The sequence below is a fragment of the Coptis chinensis genome, chromosome 5 (assembly GCF_015680905.1).
Source record: "Coptis chinensis isolate HL-2020 chromosome 5, ASM1568090v1, whole genome shotgun sequence".
Taxonomy (NCBI): domain Eukaryota; kingdom Viridiplantae; phylum Streptophyta; class Magnoliopsida; order Ranunculales; family Ranunculaceae; genus Coptis; species Coptis chinensis.
Window position 1 is genome coordinate 92172093 of NC_141460.1, and position 19083 is coordinate 92191175.

The following is a 19083-nucleotide window of genomic DNA, read 5'->3' on the forward strand; positions in this document are numbered from 1 at the left end:
AGCATATCATCATATTGTGAGTAGAGTCATCCATCAAGAATCTACACACCAAGAGAGCATGATAATGACGATATTGAAGCGGATCAAGCAAGCACATTAGGAAAACCATAACCTTATGCGGACATTCTAATACAGAAGCTGTGTGGAGTAAAATTGGTAATTAAACACCAACTGAAAGTGGCAGTTTGGGACCACCAAAGTGCAATGGCATTAATGTAACAGAGTAGTTGAGGTTGAGAGTTCATTTAGTCCGTTGGTACAACCGTTAACAGTTTGTAGAGCGAATCTAGTGGAGTTAACTGAAAAGAAGTTATCTTTCTTTGTTGGCGCTTCTTTTTCCCTCATTCCTTTCAATCCCATCTTCAACACTTTCATCTCTGTACCATTCATGCTTGAAAGGATGGTAAGTATCTCTAGATCACCACTTGTTTTCTTTTTTAGATCATGTATATGCTTTTAATGATTCATTTTCTAAACTTACTTATCTGTCTTCTTTATTTTGTTGAAATGGGTTCCTTTTAAAGTCTTTTTGGAAATGGTAATTTAATGTGTAATGAAGATAAATAAAGGAACAAAGTTGATTAGTTAAGAGACAATGGTTTGTACTTGTTCTAGGTACATTGTTGTGGAGTGTTCAGAATTAACATCATCTTATTTGGAGCTTAAATGTTGTCCTTGTATGTCACCGTATTTTATAGAAATTGCTTAGTTAGTGTAGTTTGTATGTCACCCGTTTTCTGGAAATTATTAGATTAGTAACGGACTTCTCGATCTCTTGGTCAGGGAATTAAAATGATTTGGTTTCATTTATAAACAAGTTGGATGTTTGATTTATAAAATGATTTAGTGGTAAACAAATAGTGTCAGAAGTCAGAACCACTATGTATTGGACTATCTAAGAGTGATTGTTGCGCTTCTGATCTCTAGGCCGCAATATAGTAATACCCGGTTTTGCTTGTCATTGTGTATCTATTAGTGCTGAGGGACAGATCCCTCTTTGATGCTTTATTCGTCTGAATTTTGCTTACTTGATATTCAATAAACCCTTTCTTTCTGAATTTGGCTCATTGAAACTTGCAACTGTTGAATTGACCATAACTGGTAAAATCACCAAATTACAGAACATGGTGATATCTGTGTGACACTCACTCCTATCAGTAGCGATTTCTTGGGCACCTCCTGTTGATATATCAGTCTTCGTTTTGCTCATTGTTTCAACGACTTTTATCACTTTATGGTCTTCTTTACATTGGCTTGCATTGAATGTGTCCTGTAAGTTCCCGCGATGGAGTTATTCTTACCCTAAGAAGCTTTGAGTCTATTCTGGTTTAGGGAATGATAGGGCAATGGATTTCTATCTAGATTGTTTTGTATGCTACTCTGTGTTCTCGAGTAAGTGGAGATTGCTTAGTGGAACAAACTTTTCTCTTTTGATGCCTAGTTTTCCCATCTCCATGTGTGACTACTTTAGTTTGTGATGAGCCAAATCCAGAATGGAGTGTTCTCACGGGCCTCTTGACTGTGTTTAGTGTGCTAACCCCAAACCAATCTTTGTGTTCTCATGGCCCTCTTCAGCACATCCGTGCTAGCCTCAAACTAGGCCCTCTTTCGATGCCTTGTTTTCTCATGCCCATCTTGAGAAAGTAGTCACGTTATCGTTTCTGGTTCAGGTTTCATCTTTTGTAATCAGACACATGGGTGAACATTATTTGCTTTTATACCAGAAAAGGAGCCTTCAGAGTTTTATTCTATGATTACTTTCTCAATTCTAGATGCCCCATTTGAGCTTGCAACTATTCTTGTTCTCTTCAGGAAAAGGAAGCAAAGAAAGAAGCTTTTAGGAAGTACTTAGAATCTAGTGGAGTTCTAGATGCCCTCACCAAAGGTTATTCTCTTATCTACCACACAAACTACTATGTTTATATTTATATAAATGCTAATGATTTATGGATTCACTTGCAGTTCTTGTTGCTTTGTATGAGCAGAACGACAAACCTTCTTCAGCAATTGAGTAAGTTGTTCTATGTTTCTTTGAGTTCTATTAGTTCAGTCAAATTTGAATGCCTAATTATCGAGGATCACTTAGGTTGCTGTCTGACATTAAAAGAAACCATAAATGTCAACAGTGTCCACTCAACTGTGTCCTTGCATTACAGTATTACACAAAGAAATTGATTGTCGTATGATGAAGTACTGCTGTTGTTTATACTGTTGTTACAATAGTAACCACACTGATAAGTACAACTGCTTATCACATCTCATCAAGTGGATGAAAATCAGGTATACAGAAGTTCTTGGACCATGTTGAAGGGATGCTGGTGAGTGATGACTAGAATTTATATGTTGTGTTTCATTCATCGCTTGTAAGGTGTCAGCTCAATTTTGAGATTTGTACTAAGCATACCCAACATAAACATGCTCAAGCCAATCCAGCAATAACATGCTCTCTTGATACTGTACGCCTCTGTACTCATGTGTACAGTAGAAACTTTTTCCTTAGATATATACTTCAAATTGCATCCAATTTAGCTCTGGAGTTTCTTCGAAGTAGAAATCAGAACAAGTGTAGGAATAAGTCCCACATTATTTTATATTGGATAACCATGGCTGTATCTGTACCTTTTTTTTTAAAAGATGCAAGTAGTTTTCCTTATTACCCTAACCTGTATTTGTATTAGTATCTGCAGTTGTCCTATTAACTTTTTTTTAACTTGTACAAATTTGGAAGCATTTCTTAACATGCTTTTCTTTTTATTGATAGGTTTGTTCAACAAAAATTAGGTGGTCCAACAATATCTGAATACGAGAAGCTGAAAGCTGAAATGTCGGACCATCATATAAAGTATAATGAGCTTTTAGCAAAACATGTGGAGATCTGCAAAGAGGTATGACTCAAATCACATGTAGAAACCTTCTTGTTACTGTCTTAGATAGACTGAGTGGTAGTCTACTTATATAGTTTTTTTGTCTTTTTTAGGTAGTATACTCATAGTTATTCCATTAAATAAGTTGAGTCTTGAGGCATTTTTTTTTGTTCCGCTGCAGCTTGAGGAACTAAAGAATTCACATACTGCTGAAGATTGCAAAGAGATGGTTGATAGAGACACCCTGGAGGGTAGATGAGTGAGAATCAAGGACCTGTACACCATACATTCAGCTGAATCAGTTTTCTTGTTGTATAATGTATGATTAATCACAAAATCGGATACTGTATGCAACTCCAATATTGCACATACTGTTGACCGGTCGTTTGTACTATTTAACCCCATTTAGTAGTGAACATGTTTAAAATTTAGGCAGCCAATAAGGTCTGCTTCTTGACAAGGTAAGACTCAGAGTGCTATGTTATTCTGTAAGTTGAGGCCTATGGCTCTTGCCAATAAAAACAAGAGTTCTGCTAAATATAGCTAATACATTTTGCTGCTTCAGTTTCATTGTGGAGTCGTGAGAATCTTCTTTTGTGGGAATTATCAATTATGTCTCGTGTCCTGCTGCTATGGAGGCTCTTTTTATACGGTTGCTGTTGCTGCTTTTCCATGAGATGAAAGATAATGAAATTCAAAATCAGAGATATTGTTTTCAACAAAATTTATGAGATCTTATAATCTTCAGTTGTTCAAAATCAAATTTATAATGAGATGCGTGATCACCGCAGCTTGATATTTCCGACTTTTAAGTCTTAATACTATCTAAACCATGACTAATGAGTCTAAGCTACTGAACATCTCACACGTTTTATGCGATTACAATGAACATTCTTCTGCTGGCATTTTTTGTAGTTTTCAAGGATTTATGACTTACACATTCACAAGTTAATTGAATATATATAATGGCAAGGTGTCATAGTGAGTAACGTCTAAAGGCTTAATATGCCACCATTACCTTTTCACCAAAATCCTCATTCTCTTTTGGAAGTTCCCTTGGTTCACAAGTAAAGAAAGCATACTCACGTTCACAAATATGTGATGCTACCGTTGGTTCACGTAGCTATTTACTTTCTCACCGGCTCCTCACAGGAAACTGATTATAATCATCATTTTATTCACTTTTACTTTCGTTCATCTCTTTCACTTCATTTAATGCTAACAGTTGTTCGTTAATTATGAAAGCTTTCAAATATGTAAGAAAGTAGAGTTCACTTCACTAATATTTATTCCATGGCTGTTCATGAAGAAGAAGAAAATCGCAAAATGCGATACCCGGTTGACCCAAATTCGTACATGATCCTTCAAAAGATCGGGTGTGGCGTTAGTGCAACAGTCTACAAGGCCGCTTGTCTCCCCATGAACTCAACAGTTGTTGCGATCAAAGCTATTGATCTCGAGCGCTCAAGAGCCAACCTTGATGATGTGAGAAAGGAAACCAAAGCCATGGCCCTTCTCTCTCATCCTAACATCCTTAGAGCACATTGTTCTTTCACAGTTGATCATCACCTTTGGGTAGTTATGCCATTTATGTCTGCTGGATCCCTTCATTCCATCATATCCTCTTCTTTTCCAGATGGCCTTAACGAGTCATCCATAGCTGTAGTTCTCAAAGAAACCTTAAACGCTCTTTTATATCTTCACGACCAAGGTCATCTTCATCGAGATATCAAGGCTGGTAACATTCTCGTCGACTCAGATGGGTCTGTGAAGCTTGCTGATTTTGGGGTTTCGGCTTCAATTTACGAACCCAATCCCTCTAATATGTCATCGTCAATGTTATCTTCCTCACATTTATGGTTCAATGACCTTGCAGGAACGCCATATTGGATGGCTCCTGAGGTCATACACTCTCATGTTGGGTACAGTTTTAAAGCAGACATATGGTCATTTGGGATTACTGCACTAGAGCTGGCTCATGGACGTCCTCCTCTCTCGCATCTGCCACCATGGAAGTCTCTCTTTATGAGAATCACAAATCGCTTAAGACTTTCTGATTATGATAAGTGCAAGAAAGACAAAAATAAGAAATTTTCTAAGAGTTTCAAAGATATGGTGGCATCATGTCTTTCAACAGACCCATCAAAGAGACCAACGGCTGAAAAGTTACTGAAGCATCCTTTCTTTAAGAATTGCAGGAGTCTGGATTTTGTTGTCAAAAGTGTGTTGCAGGGTCTACCCAGTGTTGAAGATAGGTACAAAGAAGCCTTACAGTCTTGTCAAAATCCTCAGACCTTAGTCCATGACTATGATGTTGATGACAATGATGAAGAATGTTTAGCAGATCCAGTCGAGAAGCAGAGACGGATTAGTGGGTGGAACTTTAATGAGGAAGTGTTGGAGTTGGATCCTGTTTATCCATCTCAAAATAAAGAAAATGATAGTAAGCGAGTTAGATTTGACGGAGATAAAATCTTCCAAGATAAGAGTGGTGTCAAAGACGAGAGAAACAGTGTGACTGCATCTCTCTGCGAGATTCCATCTTTCTTTCTAGAAGATACCCATGCTCATAATGAATTGGAAAATAAAGATGAACGTTGGGGAAAGCCTCATATGGATGTGGGTACTCAAAGCAATAGTGGTGAAGCCGGGATTGACTTGAACACAGAGAAGAATGAGGACATTTTAGCAAATGGTGAAGAACAAGACTGTGAACTGGAGCCGCCCAGCACCGATGACACACCAATGGTTGCAGCTGCACCGCTGGTACCATTGCTAAGAGTGATTATGGGTAGCTTGGACGATGAGAGGCAAGTGCTCTTGAATCTAATTGACAATATTTCTGTGGGGCACATTGAGCTCAAACATGAAGATCAAATACAGCACACAATTGCACAACTGAGTCTTCAACTGGAGCAAGAGAGGAAGAAATCCTCTGACTTGGAAACAGAACTAGAGTTACTAAGGCAAACAATGACAATTGCAGAGACTGATAAAATAAGCAAAACAAACAGCAGTGTCGAATGCAACAACACAGTTGGCTCCAACACAACTGAGTAAAAAGTTAGTTCTTTATTTCAATAAATGAATTGATTTTTTTTTGTATTACAATATAAATATAAAGAAGTTGTGTCATGAAAGTAAAAAGATGTGTCTACATGGGAAGGGAAATAGAAGGAAGCAGGACATTAAAATGGTATTGTCAAAATTGTACCTTGAATGCGTCTAACCTTTCCATCTTTGTTTATTATTCTTTCGTTATAAGTAAAACTTGTAAAGTACTCCTCTTGCAGTCTAGAAGCGGAAAAATTGCTTGAACTGATAAAATGATTTACTGATAAACGGCAGGCTCTTTCATTCAGAATGAACAAATGATAACCTCCACATCTGTAAATGAATCACCTAATTCCACCCCTACCTTCAGTAAGTTTTGACACTCGGTAGTCTTGGTGCTAAGACAAGTTTCTCAATTTGGGCACCAATCTCTTGGAATCCATATGTGGGGGATGGCGGAAAGGAAAAACAGTAACAATGTTTTTTCACTATAACCAGCTGCACCCTGGATTTTTCTGCACTCCTTTTGCTTTTATGGCAATCCTCAGTGATTCCTCATCCTTCTTTAACCCCAAAATGGAATAAATGTTGGACAAGACTATGTAAGTAGTCGTATTGCCAGGTTCTAATTTTAAAAGATGCGTAGCTGCAAGCTTTGCAATATCCAGATCCATGTAGGTTCTACTAGCACCAAGTAGAGCGCCCCAAACTCCCCCATGTGCTTTGCTGGGCATTGAGCGGATCAAATCAAGTGCTTCCCTTAGCAATCCTGCCCGACCAAGGAGATCAACCATGCAGGCATAGTGATCGGGACCTGGTTCAATGCCATGGAAAGACTTCATCGATTTGAAATAGTCCCAACCTTCTTTTACTAGCCCCATATGCGTACAGGCGGACAGAACACCTAGGAAAGTAATTTGATTCGGTTCATGGCCTTCATTCTGCATTTTTTGGAATAAACTCAGTGCTTCTTCCACTAAACCATGTTGGGCAAATCCTGTGATCATTGAATTTATGGAGACAACATTAGGTGCACTAATAGTTAAGAAACTACAGTAGGCACTATCCACATTTCCACATTTTGCATACATGGAGACAAGTGAATTTTGGACAGAGATATCGGATTCCATATCCATCTTCACAACATGCGCATGGATCTGCTGTCCTTGGTCTAATCTTGCCAATCCTCCTGAAGCACCAAGTATACTACTTAATGTGAAAGCATTAGGTTTGATTGCTTCTCTCACCATATTGATGAACCAGTGAAATGCCTCCTCATACTCGCCATTACTCACAAATCCAGAAATAACTGCAGTCCAAGCAACATCATCTTTCTTTGGCAGGAAATTAAATAAACGGATTGATTCTCCCAATCTTCCCTTGCTCGACAGTCCAGCAATGACGGTGGTCCAAGAAACAAGGTCTCTCTTCGGCATCTGTTTGAAAAGTTCATATGCCTCTTCAATCCCATCATTTTGAACATAACCAGTCAGCAGAGAATTCCAAGAAACTACATCCTTGTCATTCATCATATAAAAAATCATTCTTGCAGAATCTATTGAACCAACTCGGCAGTACATGGTGATCATAGAATTGCTCAAGAAGACATCTAACTCAAGACCGACTAATACCACCAACCCATGAACCTGAATCCCTTCTCTAAACTTACTCAACTTAGTACACGCTTCAAAAATCACAGCCAAGGTCGTAGAATTAACTTCAACACTTTCTTCTCTTCTCATATCAATAAATAATCGAAATCCATCCTCCCATTCCCCTGCTTTCAAAATTCCACAAATCATAGCAGTCCAAGAAACTACATTCCTCTCCGGCATCTTCTGAAATAATTCTCTAGCCTCAGTTATCCTACCCTTCTTACAGTACCCATCTACCATAGAGCTCCAAGACACCACATCTCTTTCCACCATATTCTCAAAAACCCGAAATGCCTCATCAACTTCACCCATCTTCAAATACCCATTTATCAATGCATTCGAAGCAACCGGGTCTCGTCCAATCCCCGACATCACACCATACAATCTCTCAGCCTCATACAACATTCCTGCCCGAATAAAACCCGTAATCATGGAAGCATAAGACACAGCATTCCTCTCAGGCATTTGCAAAAACAAGTCATAAGCTTCATAAACTCGACATTCATTACGAATATAACCAGTAACCATTGCATTCCATGCCACGATATTCCTCTCCGGCATTTCATCAAAAAGTTTCCTAGCTTTAAAAATCTGTCCATTCTGAGCATAAGCAGTGAGCATTGCTGTCCATGACACAATACTTTTAATGGGTATATGTTGGAAAATGGATTCAGCTTTATTAAGGTTTCCATTTCTTCCATATTTAGTGATTTGGGCATTGCAGGAAACGAGAAATTTTGAGCTTTTGTTGAGTTTTGTGATGGTTTGGGTTGAATAATAATAACTTAAATTTGAGCTTGTCAATTTTTTTCTTATTAATTCAAGAAAACAAGTATTCAGCTTCTTCAACTTCCTTATCATTACAACGTGGCACGAGGGTAGTTAGGTCAAATTACAAATGGTGGTTACTTGCAACTGAAGTTTTCGTAAGATGGAAGGCTGTGATTGATTGTTGCAAAAACATCTCACCTGTGCTTTTATTTATGGGATGTCAATGGGCTGGGCCAGGCCCAAAGACATCTTAATTAATTCATATACTGTTTAGAGATTCTCATTTACTGTTTAGAGATTCTTATATTGCTAGATATAATTACCTCCCTAGATATTTATTTTGGCTTAAAAGATATTGAGATGCTTAATGGCATTCATAAAAAAATAGGCTTAATGTGTATGTAGATTATTAGTTTTTTTTTTGTTTTCCGTGTTGTCAAAGCTGGAGAGTTCATATTGCAACGATCTTTAATCTTTTACTAGTTATCTCATTTTTGCCTATTTAATTAGCACCTATTTAATTATATATATATAGCTTGAATGCTTGATGACGATAACTTGTGATATAGCATCTGTTTTGATGTATATTGCATCAGTTTCTATTTTGACCAAACTAGTTAATCAGTGCAAGGTGCTAGATTAAACTTTTTCTGTTCTATGGGCGATCTTGATAACAAATTTGTGACATGATTAAGTTTTATATATTGAAATTAAATCGTACTTTCAAATTCCAAATTTGCCGTGAATATTTTGCCCTTCTTATATTAGTTGTTCTGATATAGTTTGATGATGATAATTTCTGGAAAGGCTCCGTCATAGATTTTGTTTTGCATAAAGCCTAGGGAAACTACCAACAATGGTGCGATTACTTGAGGTGCAAACATGGATTCTTGTAAGTTTCCTTAACGAAATCTCTATATTAAGGGCATGGGGAGGTGTTATTGGTAATCTCTATATTTTATTACATGCAGTCAATTTTTTTATGGGTGAGCAAAGAAACTATTTCTAAACCTGCAAAGGAAAGACTCTGGCAAAGCAGACCCAAGTGTATTATCTTTGTCTCTATTATCTAATATGGGATGGGTGAAGCCGCTAATGTCCGGTATATGCCAAAATGTCTTTGCTATATATTCCATAACGTAAGCCTCAGATCAAACAATGGTTTTCTGTTCTTTCGTTTTTTTTTACTCCCATATTCATAACAAAATTGGTACCACTCAATGGAATCATCAACAAATTGTTGGCTCGTCACCATAAATGGATATAAGGGGGGTGCGTGTGGGGGCGGTTGCACCCTCTGAGATTAGAAAAGCTCCACTATCATATAACTAATTGCCTAGACTCGCACCTCCAATTTTTTTAGCAAACTTCTACTACCGCATTCCCAAAATTTTCACAACTATAGTAAAAATATAATCAACAAAAAAAAATATATATGAAAAAAAAACTAATAAAAAATATTCCAATAAACCAACTTATTGTTTACTTATCTTTTTTGCCTTAAAAAATTATTATTTATCATTTATTTTGAGTCCAAAACCATTAAAAAGAGACAAATGTGTCTTTGAATGTTTGATGGGTTGATGAGACTAACACAACTAGCCAAATGCCCCAAGCCTAACCAGTCAATTTATATAATTCTAATCACCCATAACAAACTCGTATACTCCCCCTCCTTTCTTTCACTCTCAATTCTTAAACAAACGGTCAGACCTCAACCAAAAAAAAACAAGAATAAAAAACAAAAAACAAAAAACACAAATTCAGAAAGGACTTGGAGCGCAGCTTGTTGCACGTTTGTCATAATTATTTGTACGTTTGTCATAATTATTTGTAAAACTCATTATCATTATCATATATCGTTGAAAGTGGCGGGACAATTTTAACTGGTGGGTGGTTATTTTAAGGGTAAATTGGATTTTTTAGCTAATTAGGGGTAATCAGGACATTTCAGCGTCCTTGTCCTTGCGAGTGATGTTAAAATAACGGCTGATTCTGAGAGTGACTTTTCCTTCCGACGAGTCCTTGAGAGTTACTCCCTGTATCGAAACAAAAAAAACTCAACTGTCTCTTATATGCACTTCTTCTATAGCCTTATTCTCTCTCTCTCTCGCTCTCCGTGGCTTTAGCTTCAATGGCCGATAACATCCTCACTTTTCAGACTCGAGAACCCATTATGGAGCTCGAACAGATAAAGGCAGCTAGATCTGTTCTCAAAGAAGTAAACTTATTGCTACAAAACTCAACGAAATATTCGTTGCAGTATCTCTATGGACGCTGTGCGAAAATGTTAGGACAATGTAGTACAACACGACAACATGCAGATGACGTTTTAGATTGGTTGAAGCTTTGTTTTGGGTTTCAAGAAGCGAATGTGAGGAATCAGAGAGAGCATATTATGATGCTTTTGGCTTCAACCTACACGCAGAGACGGAGCCAGGATTTTTAAACCACGGTGGTGCTTAGATTATGTGCACACCCCACCCCAAAAAAAAAATAAAAGTACGCAATTTTTTTTGTTTTTTGTCAGAAAGTCTAAACAATAAATATCAACAAAATTATACATTTATTTCAATTAACAAAACTAGAGTGTCGTTGACTACTAAGAATTTAATATTGACTGACAAAGTTAACTACTTAAGCACTTAAACCATTAATTGATACTACTATGTCTATATATATCTACATAATCTACTCTACAAGTTTACAACAATTCAACAAATTGTTAATTTCCTATAATATTATAAGTCTATATAACCCTACTATTATGTGGAGAAAACTATAAAAGATTAACATTGAAAGTAAAAAATTACCTTGTTTTGTTTTGTTTTGTTTTGTTATATATTTGTTTTTCGTTTTTTAAGTGGAAATTTTATTAATAATGATAACGAGTTTTACAACTAATTAGGACAAGCGATAAGTCTATATATATCTACATAATCTAGTCCACAAGTCCACAAGTCTACAACAATTCAACAAATTGTTAATTTTCTATAATACTATAAGTCTATATAACCCTACTATCTGTGGAGAAAACTATAAAAGATTAACATTGAAAGTAAAAAATTACCTTGTTTTGTTTTTTTTTTTTTAAGTGGAAATTTTATTGATAATGATAACGAGTTTTACAAATAATTAGGACAAATGTGCAACAAGCTGCGCAAGTCCTTTATGAATTTGTTTTTTGTTTTTTGTTTGAGGTCTAACACTTGTTTAAGAATTGAGAGTGAAAGAAATGAGGGAGAGCTTACGGATTTGTTATGAGTGATTAGAATTATACAAACTGACCGGTTGGGCTTTGAGCCTTTAGCTATTTGTTTTAGTCTCTTTATTCTATCAAACGTTCAAAAACACATTTGTCCCTCTTTAATAGTTTTGGACTCAAAATAAATGATAAATGATAATTTTGTAAGGGCAAAAAGAGAAGTAAAAAAAAATGTTGGTTTATTGGAATGTTTTTTATTAGTTTTTTTTTATACTGTTTTTTTTTGTTGATTATATTCTCATTATAGTTGTGAAAATTTTGGGGGTGCGATAGTGGAAGTTTGCTAAAAAAATTGGAGGGTGCAAGTCCTTATAGTTTGAAGATTTTTCTAGTAAATTAGTTATGTGGTAGTGGAGCTTTTCTAATCTCAGAGGGTGCGATTGCCCCCACACGCACCCCCCTATATCCATCTATGCCTACACGAGAGTCTAACATGAAAAGGTACTTCCATATGGTATATTTTCAATAGTTAATGGTGTTCAATAGTTAATCAGTGCAAGGTACTAGATTAAACTTTTTCTGTTATATGGGCGAACTTGATAACAGAATTGTGACCTGATTAAGTTTTAGGATGAAGATTAGTTAGACTTACCCCCATTAATAGTTGCAATTAGTGTTAAACCCCCCCCCTCAAAAAATATTAGTGATACCCCCATTTGTAAGATCCAACGTCAGATTTCTTCATCTGAAAAAAAAATCATCTCGTAGCCGTTGGATCTTGCAATTGGGGGATATCACTAATATTGAAAATGGGGGGTAACACTAATTGCAACTATTAATGGGGGTAAGTCTAACTAACCCTAGATTTATATATCGAAATTACATCATACTTCCAATTGGTCGTGAATATCCTGCCCTTATATTAGTTGTTATGATATAGCTTAATGATGATAACTTCTGGAAAGGCCCCGTCGTAGATTTTGTTTTTCATAAAGCCTTGGGAAACTACCAACAATGGTGCGACTACTTGGGGTGCAAACATGAATTCTTGTAAGTTTCCTTAAAACGAAATCCTATAGTAAGGCTTGGGGAGGTGTTATAGGTAATCTCTATATTTTATTACATGCATGCACTTTTTGTGGGTGAGCAAAGAAGTTATTTCCGAACCTGCAAAGGAAAGACTCTGGCAGACTGAGTGTATTATCTTTGTCTCTATTATCTAATATGGGGTGAAGTCGCTAATGTCCGGCATATGCCGGAATGTCTTTGCTATATATTCCACAACGTAAGCCTCAGATCAAACAATGGTTTTCTGTTCTATCGTTTTTTTACTCCCATATTCATAACAAAATTGGTACCACTCAATGGAATCATCAACAAATTGTTGGCTCGTCACACAAGGAGTTCTTTTCATTCTACTGCCTTATTATGTTATTTAGCCTTTATCAGATTTCAGCTGCAAGCCTTGAGCCGGTAGTTTGGAGATCGTAGCTGAATGCTTCTACCCAATTCGCTTTGATTTTAAGCGTACTGCTATGTCATTAAAATGCGTAAGAAAGATAAATCATTGAAAATTTTCTGCTTTATTGTGTGCAGATGGTAGCTGAGTTACATGAGTTGTTAAAGGGTGGACAGGCTTTACAATCCTTGTAATGTCAAGAGGGGAGACTCTTAGATGTGGTTATATGTCCAACTAGCTTTCGAATCCCCTACGAACGGGTGCCGTTATATTAAATTATTCTAAAAAATATTAATATTGTGCAAAATAATGAGATATAAATATTATATTGATCACTCATCTAAATTTTTTGCAACATGAATGAAAACCCCACAGTTTGAGAATGCCCATATAAAGCCAAAAAGATATTGAAGCTACTTGAATAGAAAGACATTCCCATTATACGAAAAGAGAGATGATAAACACCACTTTAATTGCAAAACTATATTTGACGAGACATTCTCACTACATATAATACAATTATATTTTGAGGCTAGTTCGTCGCATTTGCATATAGTTTCAAATTTACCGTTAATTATTATTTGAGTTTAGTTCAATGTAGTTGCATATAGTTTTCGATTTCCCGTTAATTATTCTTTGAGGTTAGTTCAATGCATTTGCATCTAGTTTTCAATTTGCTATTAAATATTCTTTAGGTTATTTCAATGTAATTGCATACAGTTTTTGAATTACCGAAAATTATTCTTTGAGGTTAGTTCAATGTATTTGCATACAATTAGTTTCTGATTTCATATTAATTATCCAAAGTGGTGTATAATACCAACTTTTATTGATCATTATGTAATGTCCTTGCAAACATGACATAAAAGTAATTATATATGATACATTATATATGGTCATCAAAGATTATGAAGTTTTTAATTTTTCGTTAGTTAATTATTTTTTTAAGGATAGTTATTCAATGCATTTACATCCAGTTTCCGATTTTCCGTTAATTATTCTTTGAAGTTAGTTCATGCATTTGCATCTAGTTTCTGATTTCCCGGTTAATTATTCTTTGAGATTAGTTCTAGTTTCCGATTTCCTGTTAATTATTCTTTGAGGTTAGTTCAATGCATTTGCATCCAGTTTCTGATATTTCATTAATTATTTTATGAGGTTAGTTCAATGCAGTTGCATCCGGTTTGCGATTTCTCCCGTTAATTATTTTTTTTAGGCTAGTTCAATGCAGTTGCATCCAATTTCATATTTCTCGTTAATTATTCTTTGAGGCTTACAATTTCTCGTTAATTATTTTTTAAGGTTAGTTCGATGCAGTTGTATTCAGTTTCCAATTTCTTGTTAACTATTCGTTGAGGTTATTTTTATACATTTGCGTCCAGTTACCGATTTTTTGTTAACTATTTTTTAAGGTTACTTCAATGCATTTGCATCCTGTTTCCGATTTCCCGTTAATTAGTCTTTGAGTTTAGTTCAATGCATTTGCATCCAGTTTTTTATTTCCCGTTAATTAGTATTTGAGGATAGCTTAATGCTGTTGCATCTGATTTCTCGTTAATTATTCTTTGAGGTTAGTTTCATGCATTTGCATCTAGTGTCCTATTTTTCGTTAATTATTTTTTTGAGTTTAGTTCAATGTAGTTGCATCTAGTTTCCGATTTTCCGATAATTATTCACTGAGGCTAGTTCAATGTTTTTGCATCCCGGTGCCGATTTCCTTTTAGTTATTCTTTTACATTAATTCGATGTATTTGCATCCAATTTTTGATTTCACGTTAGTTCTTCTTTGAGGTCAGTTCAATGTAGTTACATTTAGTTTTCGATTTCCCATTAATTATTCTTTGAGATTAGATCAATGCATGTATTTGCATCTAGTTTCAAACTTCTCGTTAATTATTCTTTGAGGTTAGTTTAATACATTTGTATCAAGTTTCCGATTTTCCATTCATTATTCTTTGAGGTTAGTTCAATGCATTTGCATTTGCATCTCGTTTCCGATTTACTGTTAATTATTATTTGAGATTAGTTAAATGCATTTGCCTCTAGTTGGTAATTTCCCGTTAATTATTCTTTGAGGTTAGCTCGATGCATTTGCATCAAGTTTCTGATTCTTTAAGGTTAGTTCAACGCATTTGCATCCAATTTTTGATTTTCATTAATTATTCTATGGGGTTACTTCAATGCAGTTGCATCCAATTTCCGATTTCCCATTATTTTATTTATTTATTATTATTATTATTTTTTTAAAGGTTAGTTCAATGCATTTGCCTCCAGTTTCTAATTTCCCAATTAATAATTCTTTGAGGTTAATTCGATACATTTGTATTTAGTTTTTTTTATTTCTCGTTAATTATTCTCTGAGGTTAAGTTTTCGATTTCCCGTTAATCATTTTTTGAAGTTAGTTCGATGCATTTGCATCTATCTAGTTTCCAATTTCTTGTTAATTATTCTTTGAGGTTACTCCCATGAAGTTGCGTCCAGTTTTTTATTTTATTTTATGTTAATTATTTTTTTAGGTTAGTTCAAAGCATTTGCATTCGGTTTCGATTTTCCATTAAATATTTTTTTAGGTTAGTTCAATGCATTATCATCTAGTTTCCAATTTCCCGTTAATTATTCTTTGAGGTTGGTTCAATGTATTTGCGTCCAAATTATGATTTCTTGTTAATTATTCTTTGAGGTTAGTTCTATGCAGTTTCTGATTTCCCGTTAATTATTCTTTGAGGTTGGTTCAATGCATTTGCATAATGTTTTTGGTTTCCCATTAATTATTCTTTGAGGTTGGTTCATTACATTTGCATCCTGTTTCCGGTTTCTATTTAATTATTCTTTGAGATTAGTTCGATGCAGTTGCATCCGTCTAGTTTTTGATTTTCTGTTAATTATTTTTTGAGGTTAGTTCATTGAAGTTTATTCAAGTTTCTGATTTTTTGCTAATTATTATTGTTTAGGTTAGTTTGATCTTGCATCTAGTTTCTGATTTCCCGTTAATTATAATTTGAGGTTAGTTTAATGCAGTTGCATACAACTTCTGATTTCCTATTAATTATTATTTCGGAATAGTTCAATAATGTAGTTGCAAACTATTTTCGATTTCATGTTAATTATTCTTTAAGGGAATTGAGGCTAGTTCAATGCATTTGCATGCAATTGCATCCAGTTTCTGATTTCCTGTTTATTATTATTTTAGGCTAGTTTAATACATTTGCATCCAATTTCTGATTTTCCGTTAATTATTCTTTGAGGTTAGTTCAATGCTGTTGTATCGAGTTTCTGATTTTCCGTTAATTATTCTTTGAGGTTAGTTTGATTCATTTGCATCAAATTTCCAATTTTCTATTAATTATTATTTGTGGTTAGTTCAATGCAGTTGCATCCAGTTTTCGATTTCTCGTTAATTATTCTTTGAAGTTAGTTCAATTCATTTGTATCAAGTTTTCAATTTCCAATTTCCAGTTAATTATTCATTGTGGTTAGTTCGATGCATTTGCATTCAGTTTCTGATTTTCCGCTAATTATTCTTTGAGGTTAGTTTGATGTATTTGTATTCAGTTTCCGATTTATGTTAATTATTCTTTGAGGTTTGTTATATATACATGATTCACTGTGTGGGATCATCATAGAATTATAACTGCATTTGTTTTAAAAAAAAAATGTAATTGATTGTTATGAATATAACTAAGAATTGACTGCAATAGATATTTTTTATTTAATGGTTAAAAGGGATAATTCTTACAATATACATAGTTGAATCTTTTCCCCAAAATAGATAATAAATCTATCAAATAGCAATGATGAATTTTGAATGCCCTTGGTAAAATCTAGACCAATTGAGATAGAGTACGTACATGGATCATGAGTTTACGTTAGAATGCAACTCAAATATTGGTATGGTAAAATAGTGGAGTCAACTCTAAAGCAAGGGAAATCCCAATTTCATTTTGGGTTTTGAATGCGCAATAGTAACACAGTGCACGTAGATAAAAATTGCTTTGTATCCTTCCTTCTCAAGCAACTTTGCATTGAGATTTACTCTGTTGCCAGTCTTAGTAACCGTGACATCTTTCTTAATGAATCCCCTGTGAACGAAATAAGTAGTAATAACTTCTTCTTTGTGTTATCTTGATTTTGCTAGATTTTTCATTCACCTACATCGTGTTTAAAAGTTTAATATAAGCATACAACATACATCTTACCCCATACTTAAAGCTCGCCTCAAGTCAACTGATTTCATTTTTCTTTTTGCCTCCTTCCATTTCCTATTAAACTGAACTATATGGAGTCTACACTCTAGATATAGTAGTGCAAATGAAAATAGAAATTGAGAATTAGTCACCTGTTAGTGTCTAACAAACCCTACCTATACACTTATCTATAGCCTATATTTCTTTTGGTCCTACATCTCATTTGTGGTCTGCGTGTCCCTTGTGGACCAATTTCCTAAAACATAAACCTACATATATGTTTTGAGAGTGTTTACTACCACAATGTTTTTTTTCTCTAGTGATTATTTACTGCTAAGTACTTTACAGATTCTACATAATTATCTAACTGGTCTATAATGCATCCAACTATCCATTTAATAAAAGAGTTCAAGAATATGTAACGATCTAAATTGTGATTAAGCGTCAACTCTCTAAGCAAGTTGATTGAAAGTTGCTGGCAAAAAATGACATTGGATAAAAATTGAGATTGATGTATAAACTATCAGCCATAATCATCAAAACATATTAAGAGTTACCAACACATTTACAATTTTAGGTTCCACTACCTCTTTTAATAACTTGTAACTTTAAAGCACGTAAGAGGTGGAAGTCACTCTACTGCTCCCATAAGCGTAGTTTGATTTGAAGTGTCGCAACGTCGGAGAAGAAGGTAACCATCCAAAATTTGCAATTACAAACAATAATCATAGTCCCATAGACAATTTGATAATGGAAAGCTTCACCATCTATCAAGTTCTCCGAACACACAAACACATGAAGAAGCTTGAGCTGTATACGATCTGATTTGATCTATTAACCAAACTTGCTAAATTTTGTTTATTTATTTTTTTTACTTTTTCGGTATTGAATAATGATGGAAGTATATTGACTCCTCTTGGTGAGGTTTAAGAGAACTTGGTAATAGGGAGAATAATGATGGAAGTATATTGACTTCTCTTGGTGAGGTTAAAGAGAACTTGGTAATAGGGAGAAGCTTTCCTTTTTAATTTGAGACAACGCAAGATTTTTCCTAAATTTTGTAATTAGTTTAAGTGTTGTGAAAATATTAGAGTCTCTGTGAAGGCTCTAAAAAATAGAGCCAAGAGGGTATAACTATAATATATATCTATTAAGTATTAAGTATAACCATCCACCAAGTGGTTGAAGCCCCTCAAAGCTTGCATAATTTACGTTCATAGGTTTTATCACTTGGTTGTTTTGGGCTGACAGATTATTTTGTTATTGATTTATCTCGATCTATATCAAGTTTCCAACCAGTGTTTAAGTGTTATATTCATGTGTTTCATTATATGTTGGATGAAATGGAGCTTTATTTTGGCTTTTAGCTCAAATTACATCCAAAGCTGAGATGAAACTCAGGTGGATGGTTAAAACTTCCGTGTGATGGGTTGGATTTGGAGTCAACTCAATAGCAACCCATCTATACATCTAGCTTGGGCCCAAGATGAGCCTATAAAAACTGTAAGGTAAATCTAACACAAAATACAAATTTCTTATACAACCCATATTGTAGCGTTCATGGACATGTACTAAATTTGGTTGCTCTATCAATGGCTTGGTCATTCCGTTCCACACCAAGACCAAACAATGAGTCATAAACCTAGAAGCTAAACTGATCCAAGAAAAAGATAATAAATGTCCAACAAAGAAGCTGTCAATCCCTTATTTGTGTGATTTTCTTTAGTATCAATTCTTTATTTGTCATATTTTTTCTTAAAAGTCTCATATTTTTTTTGGAATTAGCCCAAGTGTTTAGCAAATATTAGAGGCTCTATGAAGGCTCAAAAAATAGAGCCAAGAGGGTATAGCTATAATATATATCTAGAGCTTTATTTTGGCTTTTAGGCT

The 19083-nt window shown here is 34.8% G+C and overlaps 3 protein-coding genes across 3 annotated transcripts; 2 read left to right on the forward strand and 1 right to left on the reverse strand.

Annotated features, from left to right (window-relative positions):
* Positions 1–11: 11 nt before the first annotated feature.
* Positions 12–3434, forward strand: LOC147500091 (c-Myc-binding protein). The gene is made up of 5 exons (XM_086561811.1): positions 12–403; positions 1813–1885; positions 1963–2011; positions 2762–2885; positions 3046–3434. Exons 1-5 carry the CDS (start codon positions 389–391, stop codon positions 3121–3123), a joined length of 339 nt encoding a protein of 112 aa, XP_086417937.1. The 5' UTR covers positions 12–388; the 3' UTR covers positions 3124–3434.
* Positions 3435–3923: 489 nt separating this feature from the next.
* LOC147500092 (Protein kinase superfamily protein) lies at positions 3924–8529 on the forward strand. The gene has a single exon (XM_086561804.1). It carries the CDS (start codon positions 4158–4160, stop codon positions 5922–5924), a length of 1767 nt encoding a protein of 588 aa, XP_086417930.1. The 5' UTR covers positions 3924–4157; the 3' UTR covers positions 5925–8529.
* Positions 6177–8434, reverse strand: LOC147500093 (Tetratricopeptide repeat (TPR)-like superfamily protein). Its single transcript, XM_086561803.1, has one exon. The coding sequence runs from the start codon at positions 8432–8434 to the stop codon at positions 6407–6409; it is 2028 nt and encodes a 675-aa protein (XP_086417929.1). The 3' UTR covers positions 6177–6406.
* Positions 8530–19083: the final 10554 nt, after the last annotated feature.